At 42.4% G+C, this 12,524-nt stretch overlaps 1 protein-coding gene across 4 annotated transcripts in view; it reads right to left on the bottom strand.

The window, feature by feature from the left end:
• spire1b (spire-type actin nucleation factor 1b) overlaps positions 1–12,524 on the bottom strand; it is a 43,111-nt gene that overhangs the window by 6,374 nt on the left and 24,213 nt on the right. For 2 of the 4 annotated variants that reach the window (XM_077525909.1, XM_077525905.1), the window contains one exon: positions 9,978–10,028. The exons of the other annotated variants lie outside the window; for them this stretch is intronic. In XM_077525909.1, the coding sequence (XP_077382035.1) occupies positions 9,978–10,028 (51 nt within the window). The remainder of the gene's footprint in view (positions 1–9,977; positions 10,029–12,524) is intronic. 4 annotated transcript variants of the gene reach the window in all.

Raw genomic sequence — 12,524 nt, 5'->3', positions numbered from 1 at the left:
TGTCATTAAGATAACCAGACAAACAGCACTGGATCTCCAAACACTTTCTATTAGGATTTCTCGCATCAAATCCAAATCTGTTCTGATTCACTTTTCATAATCATTTCATTGCCATTTGTTTGAATGACGGTAAAGTCAAAATGCGAGAATCCTGAGAATACGAGATAATATTTGAAGATCCTTTTGACGTCAGAGAAGGAACGAATGGGTGAATTAGGTTGGTCAAAGGGCGAGGGATTGGAGGAAGCTGGTGTTATACACAGAACATGGAGGCAGCTCTCATGAAATATTCAGACTCTGGGCTCCAGACTTTCCTCCACTAAGCAGTAAAGAATACTAATTTGGCACTGCAAAACAGTACCTCACCCCCATTTGACCCGTGACCCTAACGAAGATAAGCGGGATGGATGGATGGATGGATGGATGGATGGATGGATGGATGGATGGATAGATGGATGCATGGATGGATGGAGAAGAATCACCTTCAAAATTGTTTTGGCTATACAGTACGATGAACCTGTTGAAAAAAAATGACAAAGGATTGAGAACTTAAGGAAGGTGGGAATCAGCGTGAAAAAAGTGGGAGGGGTGAAAATGAAAGCCACCGCTGATAATATTTCTCCTGTTTGAGGGCTATATATGAGCTCATCATCTCAAAAGGGGGATTTTTGCGCTGCTGGATTCAAATACTAACTTAATACAGAGACATCATTGTGCACTTAATTGTAATTTGCCTTATCACAGTATTTGATTAAATAATATATTAGTTGACAGCCAGGCAGGCGGACGGACAAGGCCATTATGTAGCCAATATTTGCTGCATATCGTAACAAAAGGACAGAAGTAGGAATAGGCTAGGTATCAGAAGATTAAGGTCCGGCTCGGGAAGAGAGGAGGCAGAGACTAAAGCTTGTGTTTGGTAATTTCACCATGTATTAAATTACAACGTGAACAACAACAACCCTAGTGGACGGGACAAATATACACATATGTACAAGAGGCAAAATGAATGGCCATTCAATGAAAGTAATAAATTTTCAAAATAAAGAAAAGAAGGGAAAAGAAAAGGAACAACTCTTTATCGAGGCACGGATTGAACTATCTGATTGATAATTTCCCAAGTTCTGCAATATGAAGTTCATTGGTTGGCAATCGCACAGTCACAGTTCACTTGCGCAAAAATGTAGTCACAGTTCATGCAACCAGCACTATAGTGATCCGATTGTCCAGCAACCGAGGTGTATGAGTGAATGTGAGTAACTGAAAGAATGAATCCGGAGGGGTTGCAGATCAGAGTGCAAGTGATGGAAAATGCAGGGTCGGCTACGAGAGCCTCCTACCAGCCCGAACAGAGCAGGTGGCTGGGGTTCCTGGCAGGAATCTCCATTTCCTTAGCTGCATTCAATGTTCGTTGACTGTTCCTGGGCTTAGCTCACCATCAATTCAAGTCTGGCCTGTATGAAACAGGACCATCTTAATATTCTTTGTGTACACAAATAAGAAACTACATTGCATAAATAACACTAACAGCATTATCAATCCAAAAGTTCCAATCCATCATCAATATTGTACAATATAAATCTATTAGACATGTCAATTTATCAAAACTAACGTACTATATGAAAGTGCTAAAGTTGTGCAAAATTAGCAATAGCAGCATTAAATTTAATTCATTAGAATAATGTATTCTAATGAAGATGTATAAAACCTACACAATTCAAGTACATTCAATTATCAAAAAGAACAACTTCATTTAGTAAAATACTGTTCAGTATTATTACATTTCAAACAATCAAATCTGGGTAAAACGCCACATTGTACATAAAATACGAGCTAACAGTGAATAATCAGTACCATTAATCACTTCATTCAGTCGTTTGAGAACCATGTCAAAGCACCACAGAAATGGCTCATGTTAACACATGACTCACCAGTTCAACTTTTCAAACAATCGCGACGGTGAAACAATGCAGTCCGGTGCTGGCAGTCGGCTCTCGATCCATAAACATTTCCACACGCGTTGCCTGGCTCCTTCCGCACTACTGACCATAAGCGGCTCTTATTGGTGGTACGTGCGGTCACATGACAGAGCGCGGCAATACATCAAAGATCATTTATAAAAGGCAAGAGCGTACACTCAACAGGTCGTCTTGGTACTCTTGTTACACCCTCCCCCCTTTAGACCATGCACCTCCGCGTGCATGTTACACAATGCGAACCGGAGAATCAGACTTTGAGTTTACTACCGGGGTGGCAGTAAATGCCTCGCCGTAGGCATCAGCCAGACTATGGAAAAGCGTCTGAACAACCGAAATCAAAGGATTACCTAAAGTAGAATAGGCAAGGCGGGTGGGTGGCCGTGACTGTCTTAAAGAGCGACGGACAATCTCAGGCTCAACCACCGATGGTACAGTATTTCCAGAGTCATCAAGTACATCTAATTGGTTAGGGACACTCTCAGCCGACTTGACGGATGTCTCTGCTTGGCCACCATTCTCTGCTTCTCCATCCATCTTGTCCAGATCCCTGACTTCAGGTTGGATTGCGACAGACCCATCTGCTGCAGGTAAGCGTTCTTTATTATTTTCCACAGATGGAGGTTGAATTGTGACATCAACAGAGGATCCTCCCAGATCAGCTAAGTGGTCCTCCACAGGTTCAGCAAGTGTAGGCGCTGGTGCGTCCCTCAGTGTTGGCGAGGGCAAGAGACTTGTGGGGCGTGGAGGTGAAAGTGGTTCGGCAACTGTCTTTTTAATTTCAAATGTCTCTGGAAAGGGGTTCGCAAATAAAGGCAGATCACAATCTTCCTCATCACTCAAGTCTTCAGTAATAGGAACAGCATTGTGTTGACTGCGAGTCACTGGTCTCCGTGGGGGTGTGACCTCAGAAGGTGTCTGACAAGAATTAGAAGGTAGAAATCCGCAAGGGAGAAGAAGATCACGGTGAAGTGTCCGAGTTGGAGCATCTTCCTGTTTCTCCTGTCTGACAGTGTACACTGGGAGATCTCCAGCACGACTGAGAACAATATACGTGTCACGCTCCCACTTATCTTCTAATTTGTGTTTTCCACGCAGCCTGACGTTGCGAACAAGAACACGATCCCCAACTTCCAGACAAGATGGAATTATACGTCGGTCAAATCGAGTCTTGTTTCGCTCTGCTGATTTCTCTGCATTCCTGGTGGCAAGTTGAAAACTTTGCTCAAGCCTGGACCGTAACTGCTCGACATATTGTGAATGTGACTTGGTCTGACTCTCTCGAACTGGAAGACCAAAGGCAAGGTCGACTGGAAGACGGGGTAAACGACCAAACATTAGTTCGTACGGTGTAAATCCAGTAACATCACTTTTCGTACAGTTGTATGCGTGACAGAGGGGTTTCACATATTCTTTCCATCGCAGCTTCTGCTTGGGTTCCAAAGTTCCAAGCATACTTAGAAGAGTTCTGTTGAACCGCTCCACAGGGTTTCCCCGTGGGTGGTATGGAGTAGTCCTTGTCTTCACAATGCCGGCAATTTCACAGAGTTCTTTTATAAGCTTAGATTCAAAATCAGGTCCTTGATCAGAATGAAGACGTTCAGGAATGCCATAGTAGACTATGAAGTTTTCCCATAAGCAACGTGCCACAGTCCGCGCCTTTTGATTTGGCGTGGGTAGAGCAAGAGCAAACTTCGTGAAGTGATCTGTAATGACAAGAATGTCTTTGGTGTTGCTTTGGTCCGGTTCTAGTGACAAAAAATCCATACAAATCAATTCAAGCGGCCGGGTGGTAGTGATATTGACCAAAGGCGCAGCTTTCTCCGGAAGGGACTTCCTTCTGACACACCGATCACAGGTTCTGATTTTGGTCTCAACGTCAGCTGACATGCGCGGCCAAAAGAATCTGGAACGTGCGAGATCCAAAGTACGTTCCACACCTAGATGTCCCATGTCGTTATGTAGACTTTTCAGAACCGAGGATCGCAGCTCTTCAGGGAGAACAAGTTGAAATATGGTTTGTTCGCCATCCTGCCTCTTCCTGTACAAAACACCATCCAACAGTTTCAGGCGGTTTAACTCCCGAAGTAGAAGAGCAAGTTCAGGAAGCTCTTGTCTTGCTGTGGGAGGGACTCGCTCGCCGGTTTCCAACTGGTGAATCACTGCTTGGATGGATGGATCAGATCTTTGTTTCGTCATAAGTTCTTGAAGAGATAGAGATGGAACAACTGGCAATCCATGTTGACTTTCATCAATATAGCTTTCGGGAATAGCCTTGGCGGACATAGTCATGGACTCGACTAATGTGAAAGCATGGGAATCAGCAGAGAGAGTCAACGAGCAGGGTTTCACAAGATGGTTTTGGCAAATAGCTGCAACTACATCTGGCGCAACTCCACATGCAGGGTCACCACTGTGATCACAAGTGAACTGGCTGACAAGATCCAAATCAGAAGAAGCATCAGAAGCAGATGTATGTGGACGGCGTGACAGCGCATCGGCATCAAGGTTTTGCTTTCCAGCCCTATACTGGAGTGTGAAAGTATATGTGGAAAGAGCAGCAAGCCAACGATGACTAGCAGCATCCAATTTGGCAGACGTAAGAATGTATGTGAGTGGGTTATTGTCCGTAACCACAACAAAATTAGCTCCATAGAGATAGTCGTGGAATTTCTCTGTAATACTCCACTTCAATGCCAAAAATTCCAGTTTATGTGCTGGATACCTTGATTCACTGATGGAAAGCCCACGACTGGCATACGCAATAACTCTGAGGTGTCCATCTTGCTGTTGATACAGCGCTGCACCAAGCCCTGTGGCGCTCGCATCTGTATGTAAGATGTAGGGTTTCTTCGGATCAGCAAAACCCAGGACAGGTGCAGTGGTCAGCTGGTCAATCAAGGTCTCAAAAGCATGCTGGCATTTTGGAGACCATCTCTCTCCAAAGGGTAGATGCTTTGGGTCCTGATGCTTGGTATGGGGTTTTTTCTTTCCTGACTTGCGAGTGGGTACGTAACCCCTAGTCAAGTCATTCAGCGGCTTGGCTATAGTGGCGTATCCCCGGATGAATCTCCGGTAGTATCCGGCGAATCCTAAGAATGATTTCAATTCTCGCAGGGTTCGTGGAATTGGCCAAGTCTTTAAAGCAGAAATCTTCTCTGGGTCGGTCTCTACTCCCTTTTCTGATACCACATGACCCAGGTAACGTACAGATGTTTGGAAAAACATACATTTCTCCGGGGACAGTTTAAGACCGAACTCTTTCAGACGAGTGAGGACTCGCAGCAAGCGGTCCTCATGCTCTTCCAATGTCCTGGAAAAGATAATCAGGTCGTCCAAGAACACAAGTACTTCTTTAAGATGAAGGTCTCCCATACACTGCTCCATGAGGCGTTGGAACGTCGAGGGAGCATTGGTGACACCTTGTGGCATGCGATTGAACTCCCAGAACCCTAATGGTGTTACAAACGCAGTTTTTTCTTTGTCAACTTCACTCATTTCAATCTGGTAATAACCAGACTTAAGATCTAATACACTGAACCACCTGGAACCAGTCAGTGCAGAAAACGACTCTTCGAGATTGGGAAGGGCGTAGGCATCCTTTATGGTCTGGAGGTTCAGCTTTCGATAGTCAATGCATAGACGAACATCGCCGTTCTTTTTACGGACTACCACGATGGGTGAAGCAAATGGAGAGACAGATTCCCTGATAACTCCAGTTTTCAGAAGATCCCGCAGGTGTTGTCGCACTGCCTCAATATCCTGTGGATGGATTGGCCGTGGACGGTGTTTGAATGGGGTTTCGTCATGCAACTTGATGTTATGTTTGACCTTATTAGTTCTGCCAAAGTCTAGATCGTGATGGGAGAAAACTTCCGGTATTCCATTCAGTTTGTTCACAATCCGTTCTTTCCATTCTTGTGGGATAGATGAATCGCCAAAATTAAATTGTAGATCACGGGGAGGGGGTAGTGTGGAGTCAACCTTCACACTGGCATCATGTGAGAGGATTTGAGGCATTAGCACAAGATTGGCAATCGGGCTCAAGGGTGGAATACACACATCATGTTCTGATTCATTTTTTATAATAACTGGTACTTTGTGAAAGGCATGCGGTGAAACTGTAATCAGACAATTTACAACACACAGTCCACCTGCCAATGGAGATGCTGGATGTTCAATGAGCACACAGGAGCGTGCTAGTGGGATGCTAGTACTGATTGAGCCTTCAATGACAACAGTCTGACCCCCAGGAATGACAATTGGAGCTTTGCCTGAGAGTCTCACCATTCCATTGGTGCCCAACTGCGCTTGTTGGTGACGTAATTGGAGCAGTTTCAAAACAGCTCGGTACCCATGTGCTAAGGGCTGAAAGCTTCCGGGGTTGCTCTCAATATACTGGTCGTACAAAGGTTCTAGAGTGTTCATTCCAATCAAAACATGTGATTGAAGCTCTGGACGTGAATCTGGAATCACGAGCGCCAATGTAGCCACTTCCATTTCAACCCCCACAAAGTCACTAGGGAATGTTACTGACATCTCAATATACCCCAAGTAGGGAACAGCTTGACCGGCTGCACCTTCAACTTGGAGGAGATCACAAAGGGGTTTCAGTGGTTGAGAGGAAAAATGCTTGTTATAAAATGAAACAGGAACAGTGGTGACTTGCGACCCAGTGTCAAGTAGACAAGAACAGGTTTGGCCCGTGATGGTAACTTCACTTGTACACTTGGATCCTATTAATCCCTTTGGTAATCGAGTGTTGAGAGGTGGTGACGAAGTCAACTCTGTACAGGTAACTGAAGGAGAGTTCTTGGGACATTGCTGGTCCGAAGCAGTTCCAGTGCGCCCCGTAACAGGAACTGGGCTCAGTTTAAAGACTGGCTTGATGGGGGATTGGATTTGTGCCATTTCTGCAGTTTGTCAGCATGCTGCTTCTTCTTGAAAATCACCAAAGCAGAATTCGGGGGATTGTCACACGCTGGTTTAATGTGTCCGTCTTCCCCGCATCGATAACAAAAACCTGGCTTCGGTCCTGCTGGTGCGGGTCTTAAGGATCGTGATGCAGATTTTGGTTTGGCACCGGAACCAGGAGGGATAGGTTTTGCTGATGACTGCTTCTGAGCGGATTGGGCTGCAGTCAAAGCTGCCAACTGTCTCTGTATGTCTGCTAACTGTTTTGTTAACTTTTCCAGTGTTATGGCTTGATGGTCTTCACCCCCAGCATAAGCATATTGAGCATGAGTCATGGCCTTTGTTTTGGATGGACCGAGATGCTGCTTCATTCGAATGGTCTTTGCTGCTTCCCTATCCTCCTCAGTACGCAACAGCAGTAATAATTCAGCAAAAGATGGTGGATTATGCTTTCGTTGCTTGAGTTGGAGTTCGGAGATCAATGTATTGTCCCAACACCCTCTGCAAAACTGGTTAAGCAGGTGTTTGTTGGTTTCAGTGTGTGGGACCCCTCCTCTCTTAATGGCTAGACTGAGGGCAACCTGCAACCGCTGGAGATATGAAGATGACTTTTCTCCTGCATCTTGGAAAGTGTCCATGAATTTTGCAAAGAGCTCATCGCCATCTTGCACGGTACTGTATGCTGAATCCAAAATTTGAAGATAGACTGCTGGGCGTGTTTCTGGTTTCAAATGCTTGACCATGTCTGCAGCTGGAGGCAAGAGACTTTCAAAAATTTTTCTTGACCGTTGTAAGTCGGAGAAAGATGGATCATTTGACATCAGATCGACAGTAGAACGCCATGTCTCATAATCTGATTCATTCTGGGGGCGGGGCAACCTCCCAGAAAAAGCCCTGAGTCGCTGGCTAGAAAGATGAAGCATTGCACTGTCCTCATTTTTAACTATATGCTCTACCACATAACGCTGGACTTCTTGTGGATTAAGATCAGAAGCGGCATTATGTGGGAAAGAGAATCTTGGTGTATGTGAAGTCTTATGTTCCGGCTCGTCTGATTCTTGACTCGAGTTCTCAGCATTAGAAGTGGAGACAGCCAGCGAATTTAAGGTGACATCAGATGGTGGCAGTGGGTTAGATTGGGAAAGTGAGGCAGAATCTTGTGGGCCTGGCCTTAATTGCGTAACAGAGTGACCAAGCAGAGACATCGCATCATTAAGGACTTCTGTAAAATCCTTTCCTGTACGCTTAGCCAAGTCTTTTAATTCTAATAAATAAGCATCAGTTTTTAGCTTCTCTATTTGAGTAGCACACACTGTTGACAGTTCTAAAATGTCATACGTTAGTTTACCATCATCACTCACAAATGTGTATGGCAAAGTGTCACGAAGTGCAACTATGGCAGCACCAGATTTATACTCAACAACCCATTTACGGTTAAACACAGACTCTGGCTCATCAATAAATTGACTTTTTAAAATTGAGCCATATTTTGTCAAAAATCCTATGACTTCTTCATCCGTTTCTGTCTTAGTGACTCCTTCAATCAAAACTGCATTGGGTATTTTTATGCCATGGTTCTCAAACACATCCATTTTAATGTTGTATATTTCTCTGTCCACAACAGTTCTGCCAACTCTCTCCTGGCTAGCTCACCAAATTATGTAGCCAATATTTGCTGCATATCGTAACAAAAGGACAGAAGTAGGAATAGGCTAGGTATCAGAAGATTAAGGTCCGGCTCGGGAAGAGAGGAGGCAGAGACTAAAGCTTGTGTTTGGTAATTTCACCATGTATTAAATTACAACGTGAACAACAACAACCCTAGTGGACGGGACAAATATACACATATGTACAAGAGGCAAAATGAATGGCCATTCAATGAAAGTAATAAATTTTCAAAATAAAGAAAAGAAGGGAAAAGAAAAGGAACAACTCTTTATCGAGGCACGGATTGAACTATCTGATTGATAATTTCCCAAGTTCTGCAATATGAAGTTCATTGGTTGGCAATCGCACAGTCACAGTTCACTTGCGCAAAAATGTAGTCACAGTTCATGCAACCAGCACTATAGTGATCCGATTGTCCAGCAACCGAGGTGTATGAGTGAATGTGAGTAACTGAAAGAATGAATCCGGAGGGGTTGCAGATCAGAGTGCAAGTGATGGAAAATGCAGGGTCGGCTACGAGAGCCTCCTACCAGCCCGAACAGAGCAGGTGGCTGGGGTTCCTGGCAGGAATCTCCATTTCCTTAGCTGCATTCAATGTTCGTTGACTGTTCCTGGGCTTAGCTCACCATCAATTCAAGTCTGGCCTGTATGAAACAGGACCATCTTAATATTCTTTGTGTACACAAATAAGAAACTACATTGCATAAATAACACTAACAGCATTATCAATCCAAAAGTTCCAATCCATCATCAATATTGTACAATATAAATCTATTAGACATGTCAATTTATCAAAACTAACGTACTATATGAAAGTGCTAAAGTTGTGCAAAATTAGCAATAGCAGCATTAAATTTAATTCATTAGAATAATGTATTCTAATGAAGATGTATAAAACCTACACAATTCAAGTACATTCAATTATCAAAAAGAACAACTTCATTTAGTAAAATACTGTTCAGTATTATTACATTTCAAACAATCAAATCTGGGTAAAACGCCACATTGTACATAAAATACGAGCTAACAGTGAATAATCAGTACCATTAATCACTTCATTCAGTCGTTTGAGAACCATGTCAAAGCACCACAGAAATGGCTCATGTTAACACATGACTCACCAGTTCAACTTTTCAAACAATCGCGACGGTGAAACAATGCAGTCCGGTGCTGGCAGTCGGCTCTCGATCCATAAACATTTCCACACGCGTTGCCTGGCTCCTTCCGCACTACTGACCATAGGCGGCTCTTATTGGTGGTACGTGCGGTCACATGACAGAGCGCGGCAATACATCAAAGATCATTTATAAAAGGCAAGAGCGTACACTCAACAGGTCGTCTTGGTACTCTTGTTACAATTAGGTTAGGGATGAAAAAAAAAAAATCTTCAAGCAACATGTCTCATACATCATACTTTACCTAGTCCTGTACGGAACAAGTCCTGTGGCATACTGCGAGTTTTGCCAAAACCTAGAAGGGAATACCTCCTTCGTTAGGAAAGCTACACAAACTTTTTAACTTATGTCACAGGTCAAAAATGGAATAAAGTGTAATTTCCCCCCCCCTATGCATACATTTATTCTATACCTCTGCATTGCAGTGTTGTACAGTGCTCTCCATGATTGCCCAAATCCTCCATCTAAATTCAAATCATTATTTGGCGTGATATTCTTTTTAGCTTTGAAAATAATACAGTCAGATGAGAAACATCATCTAAAAAAACAAAAAAACAAAAAAACTTTTAGTTCTCTAACAAATTTCAAGTGGTGGTTTTAACTCTCAGCCAAAGTCAGCTCAGACAGTCTCCCCTGTGGCCCTGAACAGGGTAAGTGGTAGAAAATGGATGGATGGATGGATGGATGGATGGATGGATGGATGGATGGATGGATGGATGGATGGATGGATGGATGGATGGATGGATGGATGGATGGACAGTGTAGCAAATGGACTAATGAAGGTTGTGGTTTTTAAGTAGTAACTTACTCTGGTGGTGTCTGTGCTCACTGGGAGCAATTATGGTTTCAGTGTCATGTTTCCAAGAAACGGTATCAAGAGGACCACAGAAATGAGCCATTCTCACCTACGTTATGAAAATTAGTTTCCATTTTTCAAGTCATTGGTTGGTCCTTGATCAAAAAGGCATGATATTTAGTGATATTTAATGTTTTCAATCATATGAAATTGATAATGAGCTAATAATAGAACTGCTGTGTATTTATTGCATATTGTCGCTGCTATGTGAAAAACATTTATGTCCATTTTTTTTTTCATTTTTTGGATGAAACTGAATGTAGACATCAAAACAAAAACAACAACAAAAATGGACATAAGTGGTTTTCACATAGCAGCGATGATATACTGCCCATTAGGGACGTTCATCTCTCCAATAAAACATGATTCGATAAGTACTTCAATATATGGGGTGCAATACATTTCAAGGACAATATATTTGAAAGTGGAATGACTCAATTTGGTGGGATTGCGATTTTATTTGATATGGTTCAATACCAGAGGGTATGATGCAATGAATTTATTTTCGAAAGTTGACCAATGCCCATCATTTTACAATATGAATGAACTTGTCAGTACTGTAAATGTGGTATTTTGTTTGAAGAAATTCAAATAATCAGCAACGTCAAAATGATATAAAGCTTTTTGATCAGGCGGGCCATCGGTCGGTTCAAGCTATATTGTTATCAATTCATTAGTTTGTGTACCGATGCATTCAATTCACAGCTTTAAATTGAAAACTGATTACAGATTCAAATCTGTTTTCAATGCACCCCTACTTTTCAGTATTGCAAGACCATAAAAGTCAGCTGTGAACTTATTGAACAATAACCTAAAACAACATTTTTTTTTAAGTAGCATTGATGGATTTAATACTGTACACCAAAAATAGTGTCTAATTATTGCCAATTATCCAGTGTACCATTATAAAACAAAACGGGCCCACAAGTGCAACACATACAGGATAATTCCACATCACAAATGATTCAGCGTGATAATAAAGCTTATGTTGGGTTGAGATGAGAGACACTGACTTCAGTAAGAGGAATGTGGGGCTGAACATTATTATGATTTGATGCCTCAATGACACACATCTTCATATTTGCTTCATTACCTGTTTCAAGTAAATGTTTACAAAGGTAATCCATGGGAGAAAATGGATCATTAAGTGACCAAACGGCTCACGCGTCCTACTGCACATGGATTAACTTCCTGCATGGTCACCAGGAAACATGAAAGACCCTTTTGTACAATGATAATGACTGCAAGATGCCAAGTTGGCAGACACTTTTTTTTTTTCTGCAGTACTCATTTCCTCGAACAGAAAACGACCAGAAGCACCAGCAAAATAAATGTTACGCAATCAGTCCATACAGTCAGACAGGATCAATTTAAAAGCAAGAAAAAAAAAGTCTTGTCCTGATTTCCTCGCATAACAATAGGCCACGAGAATGCACGTTATAAATAACCACTGCCTTCCATCATACCGATAAGTCGTGAGGAGGTGGCTGTGGAGTCCACTGCTAACTTTAGCGGCTAGTTTGAGTTTCTTGTCATCAAACAGTTGTTAATGTTTACACTTTTATAGCTCTTCAAATGCATCGTAAAATATTGCCTGTACGGCTATAAAAGTTTTTTTTGTTTGTTTGTTTGTTCTGCTCTTGTTTTGAAAACATCTATTTTGTGTACTTCTTTTGGAAATGAAACAAAATTGTACGAAACAAAATGTTACTATGACTAGGCTGATAGAAGGTAAATGCACGTCCAAATCACTTTTCACAAAATATAGCATTATGGCTTTTGACGTTTGAATTAATGTTTCTGTAATTTTTTTAGATCACCCATCCATATACGCTCCTGCTGAACAGTGTCCCACATCGGCGCATTGTACAACCACACGCATCAGCCAACCTTCACTATTAAAGCATGAAATATGAATATGATGCGCAGAAACCG

Source organism: Festucalex cinctus, chromosome 7 (assembly GCF_051991245.1).
Source record: "Festucalex cinctus isolate MCC-2025b chromosome 7, RoL_Fcin_1.0, whole genome shotgun sequence".
Classification (NCBI taxonomy): domain Eukaryota; kingdom Metazoa; phylum Chordata; class Actinopteri; order Syngnathiformes; family Syngnathidae; genus Festucalex; species Festucalex cinctus.
The sequence above is the reverse complement of the archived record's forward strand: the minus strand, read 5'-3'. Positions and strand labels throughout refer to the sequence as shown.